Genomic DNA, 23,562 nt, shown 5'->3' with positions numbered 1-23,562 from the left:
ATTTTGGCAGCAATTAATATTGCATTTATAAGCTTACCTCTTGAACTTAATTCTATGCTTGCCAAACAAACAACATGGAGAATCTCAGCCCAAGAAGCTTTGGTCCTAATACATTAATTAGCACATGGCATAAGTCTGACTGGATAGTGTAGGACAAAGTAAGTCAACAGAAACTAAGCTCTAATCTACTCTGGCTTTCTTGGAGGAATTGTTTCTAACCAAGTGCATCCAGTAGTGTGAAGGGACTTCTACCCATATGGTCACAGGGCTCAAAGTCTGGTTTCAGGATGTGTTTGGGGGGAGGCTCTTAAAAGTCACTTCAGTGATTCTATGGAACCTGTCCTGGCCTCATTAAACTGCCAGATTCCTCCTACAGAACCTTGAAACAGTGTCACAGAATATGAGGAAACCAGAGAACATTTCAGTACCCTCCTGGTTAGTGCAAGAATAAGCTCTTTTCTTTTCTTTGTTAAGTTTATGGATGCTTTTTCTTGCTATGTATTTAGACTTTTTGGTACATATTACCAAAATAATAGGTCTTTATTTTTCACTTTGCATAGGATCTTCTCAGGCAATGAATCATTAAAGCAAGCCCAGAGGAGACAATGCAGCTGATAACCTGAGTCAGAAAATTTTAACCTATCATTGGGCTCTCAGTATGTCAGTCATCTCTATTTATACTATAGATGGACAGAAAACATGTCCCCAGAACTTTAGTGTCTTTCTGAATATTTGATGGTAATAGTGAAGGTTCACAGGATAGGAATTCTTTTTTTTTTTTTTTTTTTTTTCCCTCTCTCTCCCTCCGGATAGGAATTCTTGAACAAAGAAACTGAACCTCTCCAAAGAGTAGTGAGTACTAGTTATTATGACGAGCTAGAGAATATTATCAGGTACTCCAACTGAGGAAGTTTGGGAGCCAAGACACAGAGTTTACTAGAAATGCAGGAAAAGTATAAGCTTGAAGCAAAAGGACAGTGTTTTTGGAGGCTTTGTTCATTGAAAGGAAGAGGGAAAATCTGGACAGGACAATAAGAAACTATACAGCAGAAGATAGCATAGCCTGGAGCCAGAATGGACACAACAGTCACACAATAGATGATAATATTTGAACACTGGTTCAGGAGCGGGTGATTGAACCCATCATGATGTAATTGCTAATTTAGATCTACCCAGGTGGCTATTTCCAGCATTCATTTCTTATAACATGCAGCCTGACTATGTAGACAGTTTACATTCATTGGCCTCTTTTTTTTTCTAGGTCCTCACCTAACATTAAAAAAGTTCCTACTGTAGGGGCTCCTGGGTGGCTCAATGGGTTAAAGCCTCTGCCTTTGGCTCGGGTTGTGATTCCAGGGTCCTGGGATCGAGTCTTTCTGCTCGGCGGGGAGCCTGCTTCCTCCTCTCTCTCTCTCTCTGCCTGCCTCTCTGCCTACTTGTGATCTCTGACAAATAAATAAATAAAATATTGAAAAAAAAAGTTCCTACTATATAATTTTTTCCTAATATGTGATTTTAATGTAATAGGTTAAAAACTCTATGTCAAATGGAGATTAATTTCACAAATATATGACATAAAATACCAAGAATCATAATGTAAGGCCTACTTTCTATTTTTATGAATGTTCATAGAAAATTATACTTTCGTTTTGCTTTTGCTTTTTCATCTTTGAGAACCAGAAAATCCGATTTCCAGACTGTCTTTCCCCAGAGTTACAATTTGTCTATGGACTAATTACATTAATAAAGTTTCTTTCAACTTTAGCTTTCATTGTTTATAAAATGAGGAAGGAACAACCAGTTTTTTAGTTTCTTTTAGTTTTATATAACTCTTTCAGTTTTTTGTGTAAGTGTTCTTGCTTTTCCTGCAACTTGTACAAATGATTTTTAAATAAAATGTATGACTTCAGAAATATTTAAGACAGCTTGTAATTTCAGTAAAGATGTTGATGAGGGAGATGTTATATGGTAATACTTTTGAATTGAAATAGAAACCCAACTGAACCTTGCTTACTTTTGTTGAGCAAGTGAGTGAGTGAGAGAGAGCAAGAGTGAGAGCGCAAGCGAAAGTGTGAGAAAGAGGCAGAGAGAGAGAAGAGATATATATGCGCTTTGTGAAGAAAATGGCTTTTTAAAATGGCTCAGTAGTATTTTGCAGACCCACTTTATTTCCTGGTGCCTCCAGCAAACGGGAAAGTGCATTCTTCCACACAGGCATTCTTGGAATAAAATGTCTCTAGAGAGTTCACTTCCTGCTTCACCATGCATAGTACCTGTTTTACCTACTAATCTATACCTCACATGACTGTTGAGAGCCCTAGCTAATAAAAAATGATCATAAAGCACTTGGCAAAATCACAACAATATAAAAGGATACATGCAAATGTGGTAAGGCTTGTCTTTCTGGTACATACATGACATCTTTGTGTGTGAAATGATGCAGTGACTCAAATGTTAAGCCGTTTTTTTCTCTTTCACAAACTGGAAGGAGTTTTGTCAGCTGGCTTGTTGTAGCAAACTGTAGCGAATTGAGTTAACTCAATAGTAAGTCTTTTGATTTAAAGCCTTCCCTCCAATTCTAACATTAGGCCTCTCCCCATGAATTTGTGCATATATTATTTAAGAATTCATACCTGCTTATTTTAAGAAAAAGAGCAACGTGCTTGTGTTAAAGAAAAAAAATGAGGAAATAAATGGGTTGCATGGTGATCAATGGTCTTATATCATCACTGAGTAGGAATTAGTAGCTCCTATTTGGTAGTTTTTTAAAAGTAACCACAGTGAGAACACATTGTAATTACTATACCCAGTGCACATTCTTTTTTTTTTTTTTTAAGATTTTTTCTTTATTTATCTGACAGAGATCACAAGTAGGCAGAGAGGCAGGCAGAGAGAGAGGAGGAAGCAGGCTCCCTGCAGAGCAGAGAGCCTGATGTGGGGCTCGATCCCAGGACCCTGGGATCATGACCTGAGCCAAAGGCAGAGGCTTAACCCACTGAGCCACCCAGGTGCCCCCACAGTGCACATTCTTATGTCATATGTTCCTGATCCATAATTTAACCTGAAGGGAAGTAAAGGGAAGACCCAACGAGTGGCTGTATAGGAGACAGAAAGAGTGGTCAGTCCACATGGTGATGTCCCATTAAGTCACAAGCAGACTATCAGGCTTAGTCATGGGTCCAGATGCTTCCATCCCACTCCACCCAAGTTCAGCTATCCTGGTTGGCAGAGGACACTAATTGCATTTGTGCATACTGAATGAAAAATACACAAGTAAGACTGAGGCCTTCTTACAAAGCAAGCAAATTCCCAACACACTAAGAAGTCTTTATCAGTTTCATTCTGCTGCTCCTTCTTTCCCAGAAAAGATGACAAGCGGAGGTTTTCTTAGCAAATACTTGTCCATGTCTTGGGCCTGACATCAGAGACAACAGCAGAGAGATAAGATGACATCCCACACTTCTGAAGGCTGGGAGACCTCTCAGTCCTTGTTTATTTTTTAGCTTGACCTTGTTTGCAATAATAAAAAAAAAAGGGGGGGGTGGTCAAATATTTAGACCTCTGCTTTTGAATCTCTGCTTATCATTCTGCTATGGAATTGTGCCTTTTAACCTGTTATTTGCCTGAATTCTGTGCTGGCATGTAATGTTTTTTACCTCCTCCCCGCCCCCTAGAACCAATTAGATTTAAGTACCTGTAATATTTACCTAGTTATTTTCTTATATTTTAGGAAAGTAGAAATTGGCATACAAGAATGTGGTTTTTTTTCTTTTTATAGGAATTTGTTTTGATCATTTCTCAATTTATATTAAGATTAGGGTTACTTATAGGGGTTATTGATTTTGTTGGACTATCAATGTCATGTAAGATGCCTTTATATGCTTCCTTCCAGTAAATTCTAATGTTGTGGCTCACTGGATGTGATTACACATTCTCTTGACACTATTAAATGGGTGTGAGTGGAATTGCCATATAGTAAAGATGTTTTTATTTATGTGGAATGTCTGGTGGGTGGGGCTAGGAGATTCTTTCCCAGGCGTTGCCACAGGGTTACAAAAACATTACTCTGTTTCTTGTAACCCAAGTGAGGCTCCTCAAACAGTCCATGAAGAATATTTGTCACCTCTGATTACAGTCCGTTGGTGATACTCTACTTCAAGTATTTTTTTTTCTTAACTCCAAAGATTATTTAAAGTTTTCCAATGTCTGGCAGATGTCAAGATAAAGATAAAGATGAACTAGCAGAAGCTGGTCAGAGGTAAGAGAATTTGATTATATAATTTTGGGCAAATCACCTGAAACACAGGTGAAAGAGAGTATCTTGCTGTATATTTTTGAGAATTTTACTGCCTTTTCCACTAAAAGTTTAGCAGCAAAAGAAACATTATTATCATTTCCTACTTGAATTTTATAAATATTTGGATATGTTCAGATTTGCTAATAAAGATGCTAAGAATAATCTGAGTCTTTTTTGTCTCCAAAACTGGAAGACACTTTTTTTTTTTTTTTTTTTTTTTAGCATTAGCTTTCAAATTAACACTGAATGCTAACTTCATAGGCCATGAGTTGTGACAGAAACAGGAGAAGCATACTTTCTAGAAAGGTATTATTCCCAAATATTCTCTTCTACTATCTCTCTATTGAAAAGTACTTCAAGTGCCATTTTGAAGTAGAATTTCATCTGCAGATTCAAATTCATAATGTTGCTGTTAAGTATAAAAAGAACAATATTTTTGGAGAATGTTCTTAACAACTCTTCCTCAGTTGACACTAAAAGGCAGTTACTGTTAAAATATTTTCAAGATTGCCTTCTAAGTACTTCAAGAAAATTTGACTTATTACTTCACATAAAGGTGATATCTATCTATCTATATGTACTATTAATAAATTTCACCCAATAACATTAATAGGAGACAATACAGAGTTAGATTCTATGAAATGTCTGACTTGGATATACACTGACTGTAACTCATGAGGGAATATGTCCAAAAGTTTATTTCTAAGTTAATTGTTTGGAACTCAAAACTTTGATATAAATGGTGAGGCTCACAGCCCATGAGTCTCGGTAAATTTTAGTGAAGCTGAAGAATTACTAACAGTATTATATAAAAAATACCATTCTAGAGTTTACAATATTGTTTCTCTTTCTACACTCCATAAAGAGAAGGAGTTATCAGGGCAGGCACTCCTGGGTATTAGTGACTCTTCATTTATGTCTAAGGCAAATTTCCACACGGATATATTGTACAAACAGATGAGGGTTAGCGGACCAGGAGTTACCTTTATGGTTATCCCAGTACATTGGGAAGGATATGTATCTCACTAAAGGCATTGAACTTAGATTCCCCCCACACCATTAGTACATAAAAATATACTATTCAGGGACTATTTGGGTATGTCTTAAACAAGTTGGAGATTATTAGGTAGAAAAAAAGTTCTTACTAGTACCTTTAAAATGATAGCATATTGAAAACTAGGCAATTGTGATATCTTATCAAAACTTCTACTGACAATAATTAAAAATTTAGAATTAAATACTCTAAAAATTACTAAATGCATTCAAGAGTAGTCAAGGAAATAAGGAATATTTGGTGGTGGGGTGTGTGGGGGGTACAGGTTGGGAATAAATAAAAGTAGCCATCAGAGCCACTGTTCATCTTGAGGGTATTGGTTATGCTAGATGAGCTGGGCACCTGCTATTATAGCTTCATGGGGCTTGAGGACCTTCCTAATGCAGGAAGTTCAATAGGATTGAACTTCCAAAGGGAATTCAACCAAAGGGATTCAACCAAAACCAATTGTGTCAAAACACTGGAGCAGAACTGGACATGAAGAGACAGAATCTTCAAGGATTCATAACTATAAGTCAGCTCTCACGTGAGTGGTTTGAGAAATTTCCAGTTAAGAACTTAGTATGAAAGGGCCCTGACTGGGTAGTGACACCCCCCAGACATCTACCAACAGTAAATGAATATTCTTTAGAGAAAACTCCTCTTTTCAGATCTCACTTCATCTCCACATATAAAACTCCAAGGATCAGGTAACATAAAAAGTAGTCACCAAACAGAAAAAAAACAAGAGACTATACAGAAAAACCAGCAGAAGAAAGTCAGATAGTAGAATCAGACTCACAATTGCTTCAGATATTGGAATTATCAGAAAAAAGACTGAAAATATGTATGTTAGATATATCTTAAGAAATTAAGGAGATACTTAAAATATGAATGAAGAGAAAGTAGATTTAAAATAACCAAACAGAGCTTTAGAAATGAAAATAATACACATTAAAACCTAAATGGATATCTTTAACAGAAGATTTAACAGCTAGAGAAAGAAGTAATGAAACAAAGATATCTGCAAAATTATCCAGAAGTCAGCCTCAAAAGATTGGAAAAACAAACAAACAAACAAACAAGAAAAACCTATGAAAGAAATGTTAAGAGACATAGAGTGTAAATGAGAATGTGTGTATAGTAAGAGTCCCAGAAGGAAAAGGGAGAAAGAATGGAGTTCAGAATTTTCCAGGACTGATGAAAGTTAATTTTAAAGGGTTTTAAAGCTTTTTGTGCTGCCTGAGAGAAGGCTGATGAATTGATAAATTATGAATTTAATCAATTAAAATTTGCCTGTTAAAATTCCTAGGATAACCACTAAATAAATAGGAATAGAGTATATAACTTCCAAACTAAATCTAGGAGAAGTGGCAACATAAAGACAAACTGTCAATAATCCTAAAGAAGGCAATGGTGAAAGAAAAAAAACAAACATAGATCAGAAGAAAACAAATGGAGAGCACAACATTAGAAGGCAGAAATAAACTGAAATATATCAGCAATTATAAAACATGCAATGTCTAAATGTTTGATCTGAGTCAAAGATTATTAGACCAGACTAAAAGTCAAAATGAACACTAATTAGATAATCTGAAATGTAATGATTTAGAAAATTTTAATGTAATAGAGTGGAAAGAGTTATACCAATACTAGACAAATATAATCAGAGGAAAGCCATTTACATGCTAATGCAAAAGCATTACTAGAATCAAAGAAAGTCACAACATAATGAAAAATTTGCCAGGCAAATAAAATAATTATAAACCTCTGTGAATATAACAACACAGGTCCCAACCACATAAAGCAAAAATAGACAGAACTATGAGATTGACAAATTTGTCATCACATTAAGAAATTTTAAGTCATCTCTCCCATGAAGGAATTGTTAAGCAGATGCAAATTCAGTAATAGAAGATATCAATAACATAATCATAGTAATAGAAAACATCAATAACAATCATAATACTTGATCAAGGCCTTTTGTTTGTTCTCCTATTTTTCTTAGGAGATGCAGCTTTCTAATTTAAAGAAAAACAAGTAAGTTTGGGGAAATTGAAGTTCCCCATCATGGCCACTGAAGTTTTAAATTACTTTTGGTTAAGTTGATCCATTTAGTTTAGAAATGCACTGGAGAGGTCCCATAGTTTTTAAAACTAAAACCACTAGAGTCCCAGTAGTGGGAAGACCCACTACTCTCAAAGCAATTTGATGAGTGGGATGAGAAAAATTCCTAAACAGCAGAGTTTCAATAAGAATATTCTAGTTCCAGAAAGACTCAAACTGAAGGCCATCACAGTTCCACCAGGAAGAGTCTGGTTCTGAAAAGGAATTGGAGTTGAAGGTCAACACACTTCCAACAGGCACAGTTCCACTAAAAACAATCTGCTTCTGAAAAGGAGTCAGACCAAAAAACAAACAAGTACTCTCAGAAAGGAGAGGCCTTAAAAATAGAACCTGAATAAAGCCTGGAGAGCTCAAACACAAAGAAAGCAGAGCTCTAAATCCAGGAAAAAACTTACCCTCAAACTCCAGGGTTGGCAAGAAAGCAATGGGCCCAGTTGACTCTGTGGCATCTATTTTCTCACCAGCCTCAGACCTGCTGAGGGTCTTCTCTAGATCCCACTTCTGATCACCAAAGTAATGTTAACCTTAAAAATAAAACTGTCACTTATTTTTCCAACAAAAATGTGTTTATTTGGGAATAGCTGAGAATTGCAATTTGGGGCAAGCAAGCTATAGGCAATTTCTGATCAAGGACATTTTTTAGAACACCTTGCCCAAGACCTGCTGAACATACACTCTTTATAAACACATGTCAACAATTTAAAATGAGTTTAAAACACTGAAAAAGACTAACAGTTTATAGTTCTTTGGCATATGGTTCTGTGTTTTTTGGCGAGAACATAGGCTACGCTCTTTGACTACTGTGGTCCCGAGAAATGTTAGTATCAATAGTCAAGTAGGAAATATTATTGCTGAAATATGATCTTGTAAAGATATAATACCAACTTGAAGCCTTGCCCTTTGCACACTTCTCAATCAGTCATATTAGAAGTTCCATATGAAATAAGCATTGCTAAAATTATACTACTGGCTTCATTAAACATATCACCAATATAAGTGTACAAAAATGTCCTTTTTAAGTAATTTTTAATAAATCATTCAAATTGTGTCTGTTTTCCTATCTCTTTGACTTCAGTAATTTCAGAATAGATAAATATATCTCCTCATCATGGTTAGCCTAAGAGCTGGTTTAAAGAGATTTGGTTTATGTGTGCATATGCAGTGTTTTCCCTTTATATACTTAAGATAAATTTTTAAAAATAACATTTTCTATTATGCAGAGGTATGACAACAAATGGATAGGGAAAACAATTGTATTAATATTTCTTTACCACTAACAAATATTCCTGATGTAGGCATCCCAGGTAAGTTTCCTTTTCTTGGGAAAAGAATTAATTATAATGAAAGGAGAAGTTTGAAAAATTTAGTAACACTTGGAGCAGAAGTGGTTTTTTTTACAGAATTTTTTTCAAGGCTTTGTACTATGTTAAGTACTTAGGTGGGAAGAAGCTTCATTTGGGAAAAAAAAATTATGTGGTACAGACTGCCTAATTGTGAAACTGAAATCCACAGAACAATTTCTTAAAAGAGCACACCAGTGTGTAGTACTTTTAAACTTGAATATCACATTGCTCATGTGATATACAAGTAATAATTCCCATTTAAGAAATGTAGGAACTGAGAAACTGAAGTGTCTCACCCCAAGTCGAGCTATGATAGCACATCATGCTTAAATCTAATATTTTTGTTTCCCTATTCTGTCCTGACCTTATTTTTGATTATCAGGTCTGTGTCTACGAAATAGATTTCATTTTGTTGACCAAGTAGCATCTACCTTTGGCGAGAACATTTCAGATCTGCATAACTGATTTTAATGTTAGGTGTTTGCTTCTGAAATCTTTATTTAATTCCCAAGACTCCCTTGTATGACTTTCAGGTCTCATGACTCATACTCTATTCATACCATATTTGGTTTCCTCTCATCATCTTTCCTTTTGCATGAATAAAGTCTGAAGCAGCCTCTATATGGATGAAAAACACTGGGGCCATGTGTCAAGGATGCTAACGTTAGCAGGAGAAGTCTTCTCCAGAAGATCTCTGTGCTATCGTCCAGTCCTGGACTATCTTTTAAATGTGCACCGTAAGACTTTTTTTTACGTCTTTTCTCGGTAGATCCTAGATATAAGGCAGCAGACCACGATGAGACAGTACATGGCAGAAGTTAACGATCAGCATCAAGTAGACCTGTTCTCAAATCTAGCTTTGCTAGCACCTACTGGATTAGCTTGGCCTGTTTCCTCATCTATAAAATGCTGACGCAAGTATCTATCACATAGAGTTATGGTAAATACTGTGACAATACACATAACCTGCTTAACAGGTACTTTAGTGCCCTGTAAATTTGAGCTTTTTATTTTGGCCTCTGTCACCCTCAGCTGTGCCCTCCCAGAGCCCCTAGACTGCTGTTCTACTAGGCCTGCCGCGTGGAGAACGTGTCCCAAGTCCGTCTTCGGCGTGCTGCGGTCCTGTGGTCTAAGAGCGTCTGGCTTCCATATGTGCAGGCAAATGGAGCACTACCATTTTGCTACCAGACAAGGCTATTTAGCAGGTGCACATGTCTGAACATTCCTGAATCAGGAGGGGGGCAGCTCTGGATTTCAGAGAGCAGTAAGCAGGCCGCAGCTGGAGTGAGGCAGGAGCCAGGAGCATCAACTTGAGCTCCAAAGTGCAGTCTGAAGCGAAATTAAACACCCCCCAAACGACGAAGGTTCTAGCAAACAATACCTATTAATGGGTGATCCAATTCCGTGTGCATATATGGTGTGGAGAACTGCAAATCGAGGTACTATTTTTAATTACTTTGCTTCCTGGGTGGGTTGTAGCCCTGGAGCCTGGAATGGACCCAGAAAGGAAGTCGACTGGTCCAGGACTGAGGACACAGGGGGCACCTTGCGTTTCTGGCTCAGTTACAAAGCGGTTCGTGGGCCATTCGGGCCGACACTTGCGCTCCCCTCGACCCTCTGGGCACTCTGGGCGCTGGGACCCCGCCCAGTCTCCTCCTCAGGCTACGGCCCGCGGGCCGCGCGGCCCAGGTGAGGCCGCCGGGCGCGCCCCCGCGCGCCCCTTCCCCCCTCCCGGCGACTTCCTGGTTTGCAGAAGGTGCAGGAGCCGCTGCGGGCGGCCCCGGTCGCAGGAGCTGAGAGGCCCCAGCTTCGGAGGCGCGGCGGCCGGCGAGCGGCGGCGGCCGCGCCTCCGCTGTTGCTGCTGCTGTCACAAAAAGGCTCTGGGGGGTGGGGTGGGAGGCGGGGAAGCGCCGGGGGCGCCGCCGACATGGGCCCGCCGCCACCGCCGGCGTTGTGAGTAGCCTCCTTCCCCGCGGGGCGGCCGGCGTGGGCGGGGGCGGCGCGACCCTCCCGGCGCGGGACAGTGGGCTCTCGGGCCGGCGCGGGGGCGGGACGGACAGCCCCACACCGACATGTAACCATGGACTGCAGGACCAAGTGAGTGGGGGTCGTGGGCGCGCGGGAAGGGGGGTGGCGTCCCGCGGCGGCCGGCCCCCCAGACGGCGACTTTGGCCCGGCCCCCCGTGCGCGGCCGGCTGGCGGGACAGCGCTAGGCCGCAAAGCCTGCCCGGCCCCGCGTCCCCGGCCCGGCGGGGTGGGCGCCGCTCCTCGGGGACCGGCGGCGACGCCCGCATCTCTAGGTAGTGGGGGAGGCCTGGCGGCTCCTGCCACCACCCGCTGTGGGTTTCTTGTTCCTCCCGGAGTGTGGCAGACGTGACTGTCGGTTGTCTGTGTCTTGCTGCTGTCCGGGAGGGCGTCAGCGCTGAGGTTAAGCGGTTATTATTTACGGTATTTCCCTAACGTGAAAATAACCATTTCATTTTTAAGCATGGTTATCAGTTTCCAGATGTTTTCTAACAATTTTTCTTATAAAATTAAATTGGCCCCTCATAGGTGTTTACATAGGCACTGGGTATATGTATGGTGCTTGCAAAATGGTATCCCAATTAGATAGTGTATTTGTGTCTGCATCAGTGGATATTTTGCATCGGGAGATTAATTATGTAAAAAAACAATTTGAGTAAGTATGGTGATTTTGTTTTGGGTCTTAGAGGTATTAGGTTTATGTTTATTTATTTATTTTTTCCTGAAACTTACTCTGCAAAGAATTTCTTCTTCCCCTACTCCCTGTTCACACCGCCACCCCCCCCATTTAAAATAATGAATACTACATATATTAGTATTAGTGTGAAAGGTTTGTAAAATTTCACAGTATAATTGAATCACTATTTAAGTTTTACACCTAAGAGATTCTAAAAAAATATTAGGAAAATGGGAAAATTACGTGATTTATAATTATTTTCTTCTGGGTTTGACATGGTGGGGATGCGTAAGTGTTTTAAAAAGTATACATTTTGACATTAATTGGACTATGAGGGAGGAGGTCAACTAAATGCATATTATTTCCATCGAAACAAATTAATAGTGGGTGGGCTGAGGAACTGTATATTTGCAAATTAATTTATATAGCTTGTCACTTCCTGTGATTCTAAATTCTTGTAATAAATTTAGAAAAATGAATGTTTATTTGGAAGCCAAAACTGGCATTACTTTATTAAAGGAAGTGCATATTTAAAACAGCTAATGTACAAAGACCTAAGTTCTCCTTTACAGGAATAACAGATAGATTAACACTTTGGTCATGTGGGCACTGTGGTATCAGATTTTGCTTCATCTCTTATCTTCTAGCAGAAAGATTAAAACAGAACGGTTAAAGAAAATGTGTCTCAGTAGATTTCAGTTTGCTTTTTGAAATTAAACCAATGAATTGGTTGAATGTGTGAGAAGTTAACAAAGAAGTGGATAACTTCTGAATGAAGCAAAGCAATCTTACAGTTCCTAGTGGGAAAATAAAATATTAAGGTAGATGTCTATTTCTAATTACTCTAAATAGATGTAAAACCAGGTTTTTGTTGGTGTTTGTTGTTGGTGGTGGTGTTAGCCTTAGAGTTTATGTACAGTGCGCTACTTTATTTCAAGAGAAGCATATGCAAAGTGTCAAATTTAGGAGCATTATAGCTGTTTTATGGTGGTCTAGAACGTGGCAGGTGGAACCAGGTATTCATCATTTACATTTATACTGCAGGTCCTTTAAAAAAAAAGCCTGGGGCAGGGGGAGGAAGTCTGAGAACCTGCTGGCCAGCTTTGTTCGAAGGAAAAGGTAGAAATATTTAGGAGCATACTGGCTTTCAAATTTTGATTCAGTAAGGTAAAGTCAATGCTTTACAATTATATAGCACTTAATATTTTATAAAGTACTTCCACATAAATTTGTTGATTTACAATCCTCAGAACTATTCTTTGATGTGAGTGAGGAGGCACTTTATAGACGAGAAATCAGGCTCAGAGGTTAAATGTTTGGCCCAGGTCTCAGAACTCCTAAGCCTCTTACATTACTGAACTGGGGAAAAAAACCTGTTATTTTCTACATTGTGCTTGTATAGTTACATAGAATACATTACAACAAAAAGATGATCAGTTTTTTGAGTTAAGAAGACATATACTCTGCAGAGATCCTTTTTTGTCATAGGAAATAAATAAAACAAAATTCTTTTTCTTTTAGGGAAAATCCAGAAAGAACCTTTGACTTGGTATTGAAAGTGAAATGTCATGCCTCTGAAAATGAAGGTATGTGTGTTTTGTTTATTCTTAAAATAACTGAATCTATCAAAACAAGTGTTAGTGTTGTAGATGGCTAGAACATGATAGTATCAGGATAATAATGGTACTAAATGTATATTCTGCATCTATTGTCTGACGGTACTGTTAATAAAATAGGTGCTAGGTTTTTGCCATGAGATTGTAGAAACCATGAATGTCATCTGTGCAACTTAAACTTCATGTGTACATTAGGGCCATATAACTTAGAACTCAGCTTTATCATTTGTTGATAGAGTGATCATTAGTTTTGGTAGTAGGGCACACCTTTTCATTTTCTTTCATTTGTCTTTGAAAACTTAGCTCCTTTTTTAAACATTAGTGAAAATCTCTTGCCAGTACATGGAAGCCACACCAGTTCCCTCTAATGTTTCCAGAATGCAGAATGCAGACTGAGTAGCCCCTTCTTTTGGATTTACTCCAGTAGCAAAGCACTTTCAGAGAGAGGTAAATAATGGTGTGCCATCATTTGGAAGGGTTTCACCTGCCAGCTCTATATAATTTCCTGAAAAGACAAGAACACTTTTGTCAGTTTCCCCTCCACTTTTGTCATATACAATATGTATGCATCAAGGGGTGGTGTGGTGGAAAGGAATAAGGGCTGTCTCTTGTTTATTTATTTATTTATTTTTTGATGTGTCCTTGTGTGTAATGTTTTCCAGTGTGTGATTTCACTTGCAGTGTACTTAGATGCTAGATAACATGGTGATTAAGTGTGGGATTTCGTAGAGACGAGTTGTCCATTCTAAAGACTTGGTGGAAAGTCTGCTGACACTCAGCTCCAGAAACAGACCAGCAATTATATGCTCTTAAGCAATTTGGAGCTGCACACCTTAAAATAGAGAAGCCCAACCCAGCTTGTGGTGAAGTGGGCATGGCTAATTTTAGGTAGGAAGTCATACATGTTCCTGACTCCACTGGCCCTGCCTGCTGTATTTTTGGCCTGTTTGAACTGTAGCTATGATCAGGTTTGTCCCCAGGCAGGGACTGATCCTAGGTTGTAGGGAGCTTTTTCCAATTAAAAAGGTTATCTTTTGTTGTCCTATATGTATTAAAGTTGGTCTGTTTACATTCTTTCCAGGCACAACCAAGTTTTCTTTAAAGACTCAAATTGATACATGTTTTTTTTTTTCAGCTCGAATTTAAATCTATTCTTTAGTGTATTTATGGTGAATAAGTCTTCAGAATAACTTATACCACCATAATGTTAGCGAAGGTGGGTGAATTAATACTCACCCAATGTGTTTGTAAAATAGGCTAAATTACTTTAGAAAATACGATTTTTTTGTAATTTTAAATGCATGCTAAAGTGATTTTGATACAAGGATCAATCTACCTTACATAACACCTGATCTGTGCATGTGTCAGATTGTTGTGACCTTTCCATAAAGACTTGTGAGTGTTTTACTCCTTCCTTCCTCCCTTGGCCCTTAGGAACCAGTTATTCCAGTTTTTATCTTCTTCTTGTGCCCTTCTTTTATTTCTTTTTTGCCTTTTTGCTGTTATTATTGTTTAAATGACTACTCATTAGAAATATCTTCTTGTGTATTTTAATAGTTGATCCAGCACAGTGAAGTTGGAAATAAGACAAATGGTTAAAATAAACACTTCAGCCTCCTTATAGGTTGCAATTAATCCATCCTACCCATGTATTCCATTAATATGACTCACAGGCAGCAAATTTGAAAGATTTTTAGTAAAGCTAAAGTCAACTGTATGAAAAGCATTAACAACTTTTCTTCTTTTAGTTATGACTTAAATAGTATAAATATGGCTAATATTTTAGAGTCTAAAAAATTATGCCTTTTTGAGCTTCAAAAGGAGACTTTAATGTTTCTAAATGTTTTTATTAATTTTCTACTTTATTGATAAATATTAAAGGGAAATAGTCTAGAAATTATTAAAGAGAGTTACTGAATATTCCTATTTAACTGTCAGTAAAACCTATTTATTTATTACAAACCTGATATGTGTATCCATTTGTTTAAAGTAGGATAGTTTTTTGTTTTTTGTTTTTGCTAACATTCGCATGAATATGGGTGACGTTTTTATATAGTAATAGACCTGGAAAACAAAATGTTTTGTTTTGGGGTACAAATATAAAACCAATTTAAGTAATGAGGGAACTTAGTAGTTTATATAAGAGGAAGTTTAGAAGCAAATCATCAAAGATCCAGGTTCTTTCTGCACCTCAGCTCTGCCACTCATAGTAATTGGTATCATTGGAAGATTTAGATTCCTGTGGTTATGGGATAGTGGTCAAGAGAAGTTAGAACTCTGCTTTCTCTTTAATGACCTTGGGGTGAGAGACAGTGGCTTTTCATGGCACACTGCTTAAATCCAGAAAATTTCTTTCCCCCGAATCTTCCAGAACATTGGATCCCAGTGGCCAAAGTTGGCATGAACTTCACATTCCTAAAATAATCATTGGTGGGGTAGTGGTAGATGGGTGAATGGCGAGATTATTATGACAGATTATTATTAAACAACTGGCAAGGAATAGGCATTAGGAAATCAATTAAAATGTTCTCTGCATTTCTTAGAATATTGGTTTATTTTTTATTTTTTTTAAGATTTTATTTATTTGACAGAGAGAGAGTGCACATGAGCTGGGGTGAAGGGGGCAGAGGGAGAGGGCTTGATCTCAGGACCTTGAGATTGTGACCTGATCCCAAGGCAGACACTTAATTGACTGAGCCACCCAGGGGCCCCGCTGGTTTATTTTTTGAAGACTATCTGTTTGATCCAATAGAAGACACCATGCTCAGGATAAATTTGGTTTATGCTGAGATTGGTGATATTGCATTAAGATATTTGGCACGTTTCTCTTGTTCATTTTCTAATAGAGAGGTTCTAAATTCATTTATTTTGTGTAGTTTACTTCTTAAATATCTCCAGAGACAAATTATTATTTACATAAGTCTTACTTGGTGTTTTGAAATGATATTAATTTTTGAAATTTAACAATATAGCTAGCTCTGGTAAAAGGTGATCTTCATTTGATCTATTACTTATTTGGACTTGTTTCAAAGACAGTACATTGGTTTTTTTAAAACAACACATTTTAGAACACTGGGAAGTAGTTTCATATGGAGGGCCTCAGGAACTGAAAAAATTGCCATGAGCGTGGTTGGTTGTGTTTCCCTATCGTATTCCCTTTTGTTAGCGGAGCGGGTTCTGATGGTGTCTGCCAGACTGGTTGGCCCATATATTCACGGATGTCTCCCTGGTGGGACAACTTCCCTAATAACTTCTGCTGCAACTATCCTAGAGTGAAATGCCAAAATTTGGATCTTAATACTCTCCCTGGTAGATTTCCGAGGGAATTGCTGTTGTCACTCTTCGCTGTCTTTCATGCTTCCCAGCAGTCAGCGGCGTAGAGCTAGTAGTGATGGCCTCTCCTCAGTTTTAACAGCAGAAGTTATTGTTAACACACCGTCCCTTCATTCCCTGAAGTGGTGCAGGACTTCAGGGAACTCAGAAGTCACCCGTCCTCAATACAACGTTGACGATGCTTTCTCTTCAGGTTTTTCTTTCAGGCAGTGGCTTTGGCGCTCTAGCTTTCTTTTTTATATTTTGTTTATGACTTACCTCAAGTGGTAGTCATGCTGGTTGTACTGTGCTCAGTTGTAGCTGTCATACATGGACTAACTTTAAATCTCACGGACATCCTATGGAAGGGAAATGTTTATCTTCATTTTGCATGTGAAGAAACTGAGCACAGAGAAATGAGAAAACTTGCCCACAGTAGTCTGACTCCAGAGTCTGTATTTTAATCTGCTGTTTTGTTTTTTCTTTTTTAAGATTTTATTTATTTATTTGACAGACAGAGATCACAAGCAGGCAGAAAGGCAGGCAGAGAGAGAGAGGAAGGGAAGCAGGCTCCCCGCTGAAGGGCTCAATCCCAGGACCCTGGATCATGACCTGAGCCAAAGGCAGAGGCTTAACCCACTGAGCCACCCAGGTGCCCCTAATCTGCTGCTTTTTAATAGATTTAATCTAAAAAGTCTGCTCTATTGTCTCTCATTGTGTAGAGACCTCGAATCAGCTCAATATAGGCTGCATTATTACCATGGGAGGAAATATTAGAGTTTAAACCATATGTGGTACGGGTATATGTAATTTTAAACAAGAATGCAGTTTCTTCTCTGAAATTAATGAATCAAGGGTAATTCTACACAAAACAATTACTGAACTTTTTCCTTATGATTATTGATGCTGGCTCAGGATATCCCCCTTCTGCACTCGCTACTCCTTGGGTTTAGGATTTATGTCTCCATGTTTGAGTCCTTGCTCTAACCGTCCTAGCTCTTTATTCGTAGTTTTCAACACATCTTTATTAGGTCTTGTTTTCTTTATTCCTGTCTCTTTAGGTGGAAGAATTTCTCTTCGAAACAAATCCTCCTTTGTTACTGACTTTCCACTTTTATAAACCCATTCAACCCAGTATCAAGTTATCTACCTTTCTGGTCGTTAGCTAGGTTAATAGCTTAACTGCCTCTTACTTTTTTCTTAAATCAGAACTTGGACCTAGCATAGTGCCAGCCACTGGTCAAATAAACGATCAGATAAATTCACTGAGAGCTGTTTGTTGTAGAAGTAATCTGAAGTGTGCGCTGGTATGACAAAAGTAGGGACAATAGAAATAAGCGACCATATATGTATCTTGGACCAGTGGGTTTATTTAGGGATAGTCTGTGCTTAAACTCTTCCCATTCAGGACCCACTTCTGCTTGCTGCCTTCTTACATTACAAGATTTATTGGGACAGTTGCTGTATATATATGTTTTAGAGTCTACCTTCAAACCTATTTGTACCCCTCCACACATAGCAAAAACCCAATAAAAAACCCAACGTTTAGAAAGTAGAATTGATGAATCATACATATGATTAAGTGGTTTAGGAGACTTTACATATTGCCTAACATGGAAGAAAAATCTGTGAGTCAAATGCGGTTACCATGTTTTTGCTCTAGCTGTGTGTTCTTGCAGAGCTCCCTCTGAGTCCCTCTCAATCTAGATGCATGTGGATGAATTGGAGTTATCACCACTGAAAGTATTAGTTTGATATCATAGATTGTTGAAGAAAATGAAACTTTCATTTTCTCATCCTTGCTAACCTGGAACAAAACTTAATGTTGTTCTTTAGAACCATACCTTTGAGATATGTCATTTAGGCTTTATAAAGAAGATAGTTAAGAATAGCTGAACTTTTGTATTTGGCTTTGGAACATTATGTGCTCCCTGACATAGCCGCCTGCAAGTCTAAGAAGCAAATCAAATGTCAATGTCCAGTATTTGTTGATTAACATTTTGATAGGAATGCTGCGGAGTTTATATTTCAGTAGTTTGATTATGACTTGTCTCATTAAGTGCTTTTATTTGTTCATATGTGCTTTAGTTTTGCTGCTTTAATCCAAGGTCACTTCTTAATATTTAATGATGATTGCCATCGTTGCCTGTGGAGGGTGGAGCGTCTGCTGCTGTCCTCTTCACAGTGGTGTGCTGTTGGACTGGGGCTTGGAGTCTGCTGAGTGGCCCCAGTGTCACAAGTTTGCTCAGGTTTTTTCCTTGGAACATTCTTGTTTCATCGACCTTCAGGATAATATGTTCCTGATATTCTTTTGATAATATTCTCTCATTTGGGGGATTTTCTTATGTGCAAATAATATCCCTTTTTCTTTTCCTCTTGATTTTTATTTTTGATTGACAAAGTAGAGGACAATAATTTACCTTTTAAAATATACATTTTAAAGGATATACACAATATTAGCAATAGGCATTTTGGAGGTACTTTAAGCATGCAGCCATAGTTTTATGTAAAATAACAACAAAAATCAAGGGTGTTAAGTGTGAAGTATGTTCTCAATCAACCCCAAAAGAATCTTTCTTTACTGGAAATACTTTTTAATATTTAACATTCAGAAATTTTTTCTACTTTCAGACTCTTTGGTTTGCACTAAAGTAATATTATACAAGCTAGGAGAAAGTTTTTGCTTGAAGATTTTTTTAAAGTTTTTTTTTTTTTTTTTCACTTGAGCCAGAAAGCATTAGAGATAGCTTTAAGAAACCCCTGAAATGCTGTAGTGTTCCTGTACTGTTAAGTTTAATGGTTTTCCTGTTGTTGTATTTATTTTGGACATAGACTCATAGTTTATATAAATTAAGGATAATTTGATTTATTCCAGGTGATTTAATTTTAATTTGTAGTAAAGGGTGTATTGTTTTCCATTTCTCTAGTGGTTCACTCATTTTTGCTTTGTGGGAACCTGCCAGAGGTGCTCTTCAATTGATTTTTTTTAGAGGTATTTAGGAAGTTGGTACCACTTGGGGTCTTAGGGCATATTGCAGAAGAGAACAGTGGAATAATAGAACTGGAAGTTTCCTTAAAGAGCCTCTAATACAACCCAGTAGCGGGGAATTGGCTTTGATGGACCTTAGAAGTCCTGCAACCCTGTGCTCTCAAGGTGCTGCAGGTGCCACTGTCTTCACGCTGCCCCTGACTGCATAGAGATGCTTGCTGCGAGCATGAAACAGGCCTTCCCCGTGCCAGGCACACTAGTTTGAAAGCTACCCCTCTTCTCGATACTTTTCAATAACAATTTCTTTAAGTAGGTGGTGTTAAATTAATGCATTTATCTGATTAAAGTAATTCACAGTGAGGTGTGAACAACTGATAGACAGCCCTCAAGGGAGCATTTTAATTTTAAAGAAAGCCTTGTAAAGTTGAATTAATTAAAAATATGCGGTTTGCTATAGTGGAAAGATCTCTGAACTAAAGATCAGATATGCCTCTGTCAGTTTCTAGTGAGGTTTTTACCATTTCTTCCCCCATCTGTATTGACACTCCATTTATAGTTTGTGATTAACAGCTTTAATAAGTGTGTAAGTGTATTTATGTATTCAGTGAATTTCATTAAGATATTTTTGTTATAAGCTTTCAATTAATAAAGCTATAGCATTATAGCCTTATTTACTGATTTATTTTTCTGATTTGGCTTCCAGTTAAATGTTTTACAGAAATAGAAATAAAAATGAACTATTTAGTATTTAGAGTATGTCAGTAAATGTGCTCAGAGCTTCTATTTCTAGTTTATATTCATGACAACCATATGCAGTAGGGGCTGTAAACCTTTCCATACAGGTGAGGAAATGGAAGCACAGAAAGGTTAAGTAACTTGCTTATGTCACACAGCTCTAACAGATGGGGTTGGTATTTGAACCTGTGTTTTACATTCTAGAGCCTGAACTCAACCATTACACTGTGTTGCCTTTAAAATCCAATAGTCATCCTTTTTTTTTTTTAATTTCTCTTTTCTTTTTTTTAAAGATTTTATTTATTTATTTGACAGAGATCACAGTAGGAGAGAGGAAGGGAAGAGATCACAGAGAGAGAGGAAGGGAAGCAGGCCCCCCGCTGAGCAGAGAGCCCGATGTGGGACTCGATCCCAGGACCCTGAGATCATGACCTGAGCCGAAGGCAGCGGCTTAACCCACTGAGCCACCCAGGCGCCCCAATAGTCATCCTTTTATAATAGCGTTGAAATTTGTCTCGACAATTTTTGAAAGTCACCTATTTAGGAAATTCCTGGCTAATTCTAGGCTTGACTAGAGTTGTTGTGAGACTAATTTTTAGTAGACATCAAAAGGTGACAATGGGAAGAAGAATGTAAACACCGTATAAGATATTCAGTTCTCTGTTGTTCATTCATTGAATGCTTCTGAGTGTCAAACACAGATGAAAAGCAGTAAAGAAGATGACGTTCTTGGAGTTTCAAATCAGTGATTGTAATAGTGTAGGAAGGGTATGTAAGAGGTTGTGGTGTGTAGCACTGAGTCTGAAGAGGGCACTAACTCAGCTCTGTGTGAGGGGAATGGGGGACAGTGGGAGACAGAGGACAGAGGGGAGAGTCAGGGATCGTCCTGAGGTGGTGGAGGGAGAGACAATTAGATACTGTCTTGTCAGTTCTCAGTTGGGTACCAGGCTGTTATTTCTCTGAAGCTGGTTGGAGTTTTACTTCATGTTCAAAATCTGGTGTGAATAAGAGTAAAGGATATATTGCTTTTAGTATAAACATTTATATCTAATGAAAATGATTAAGAAGCACTCTCTACTGCAGTGTAATATGCCCTGGCAGGGGGTTGTTCGGGTTTGGTTTTGGTTACTCACAGCCTAAAACAGTGTCTGATCTAAAGTGTGACTTACTGAGCTGTCGAAGCACTATTTTAAAGGTACTGAAATGGCTTTTAAAGAAAAGGAATAGAAATTGTAAAGGGTATTAAGACCTTAATAATTACTGTTAAATTCATTTTTTCTCTTAAAGTATAACAACTGTAGAACAGATGAAATTTGTAAAAGTGAAGCTATGGAAATAAAAGATATAAAAACAAGTTGCTGAGTAATCCTTTTAATATCTGTCTTGTGGCAATTATATTCTGTCTTGAACTTGATTTTTATCACCCTGACTTATGCCAACCACTGGATTTTAGGTTTTTGAGGATAAGTACCTCTTTGGGTCTCTTATAGATTTTCAGAAAAAGTATCTTCCATATGGATGATGTTCAAATAAGTTTTGCCAAGTTTCACTTTGTTATTAAAGTAAAATTAGTAAAAGTTTGTGCTGTATTTTTAATACCTGTTTTAGATTTCTTAAATCTTAAAAAACTTCAATGTAAAGAACTTTGAAAGGCTATAGACTTTTATATCACAAGCAATAGATGCTGTTTTTAAAACTTTTTTTTTAAAATAGAACTGTGTTGATAAACCACAAACTCTGTAGCTTCGTAGGCAGAAGTGGTGAAGATCAGATAGAGCCTTTTCCTCTTTCAGTTCCTTCTTATTTATCATTTGAATCTGAAAATAAAGTGTAGAGCTATCAGTTTAGTACATCTGATGGTCTTCTGCAAATGTGTAAGTGTCCAGAAATTAGTCATTTCAAAAAGAAATTTGTCTTAGTTTGGTAGCAGAAATGGCACCAAGCATAAGGATGTTTGTAGTATTCAAATGTATCATTAATTAAAATTAACTATCCTTTAAAATGTTGTCACCTGGGTGATGTAAAATTTGCCTTCTTTTAATTTTGACAAAAGATTCTTTGAAATAATTTATGAATTTGTATAGAAAACTTTGGTTGAAATGAGACCCCAGTAAGTCCAGGTGTGTTTTAATATGCTAGTGCACTGTATGTCCTTAGGTTCTATGCATTTAAGGTACAGTTGCTTTGAAATAAACTCGCATTTGTTTTATAAGTAAGTGGTTCAGAAAGGATTCTTAAATGCCCCCCCCCCTTTCTTTTTTTGGAGATTCCAGTTTATTTTGGATATGATATTTGGAAGAGGAAGTTGGTGTTTTTTTTTTTTTTTTCTTGGAAGAGGAAGTTGTTTAATATTTGGGGAATTTTTTTCAAGGTCTTGGTCACTGTTAATCTTTTATATAAACTAAAATAGTGTTTTAATACTTATAAGCAATTAATGAGGTTGGTTTTTTGGTTTTGAGAGAATAATGTGCTCTTTTTGTTTTTGTGCTTATTTCTACAGAGAACGTGAGAACTAAATTTTGAAGTTGTAGTTTCGCTATAAAATGTGTGACTTTGGTAATGAATATATGCAGGATAATTATTAACAATAAGGGTAACACAATTTCATCAAGATTATATGTTGCTTGTATTTGTCGTGTATGAGCTTAAGACATGTTATTGAAGAAATAGTAAGCCGAGAATTTTTATGTACTAAAATATTAGTTTCCAAGTTCTTAATGGTTACTGTTGTGTTTGTCAATGACAATGTTTACTCTAAAAAGTGGAAACATTAAAACTGAATACTAGTTGGAATTCAGAGTTTTCATTTAGTTTTTAGTTGTAAATATTTACTTCATTTTTGGCTTGATAGTTGAAGATATAAATGAGTATATATATATGTATATATTATATATTATAACAATATATAATGTAAATATACTGTATCATTCTCCTAAATTTGGCTTTTAAGTCTAATGTAGCTGTCCAAAATTCTTTATAAAGCTATTATGAAAGCCATTTACTTATGGTTTACTTGGCTGGGAATCTATAAGATCTTTTGGCAATTTTTTGGACTCATTTCTCTCAGGTATTATCCAGATTGTCAATGATCATTTTTTTTTAATAGATGGATATGGAAAGAAGAGAAATGGCCCTCATATCAAAATTTGTATTTTAAGGGGCGCTTGGGTGGCTCAGTGGGTTAAGCTGCTGCCTTTGGCTCAGGTCATGATCTCAGGGTCCTGGGATTGAGTCCCACATTGGGCTCTCTGCTCAGCAGGGAGCCTGCTTCCTCCTCTCTCTCTCTGCCTGCCTCTCTGCCTACTTGTGATCTCTCTCTGTCAAATAAATAAATAAAATCTTTAAAAAAAAATTTGTATTTTAAGCCTTGTATCATATACTACTACTTTCTTATTTGTGAGATGTTCAA

The 23,562-nt window shown here is 37.5% G+C and overlaps 1 protein-coding gene across 5 annotated transcripts in view; it reads left to right on the top strand.

The window, feature by feature from the left end:
- Positions 1-4,187: 4,187 nt before the first annotated feature.
- DENND1B (DENN domain containing 1B) overlaps positions 4,188-23,562 on the top strand; it is a 277,522-nt gene continuing 258,147 nt past the window's right edge. For 2 of the 5 annotated variants that reach the window (XM_059147015.1, XM_059147012.1), the window contains exons 1-2: positions 4,188-4,258; positions 13,023-13,087. In XM_059147015.1, coding sequence (XP_059002998.1) covers positions 4,203-4,258; positions 13,023-13,087 — 121 coding nt within the window. In that variant the 5' untranslated portion in view covers positions 4,188-4,202. Of the gene's footprint in view, positions 4,259-10,718; positions 10,898-13,022; positions 13,088-23,562 lie in introns of those variants that run through there. The other 3 variants (XM_059147017.1, XM_059147013.1, XM_059147014.1) reach the window with 2 other exon arrangements.

The sequence above is a fragment of the Mustela lutreola genome, chromosome 14, assembly GCF_030435805.1.
Source record: "Mustela lutreola isolate mMusLut2 chromosome 14, mMusLut2.pri, whole genome shotgun sequence".
Lineage (NCBI taxonomy): Eukaryota > Metazoa > Chordata > Mammalia > Carnivora > Mustelidae > Mustela > Mustela lutreola.
This window is presented reverse-complemented; position numbering and strand designations above follow the sequence as displayed.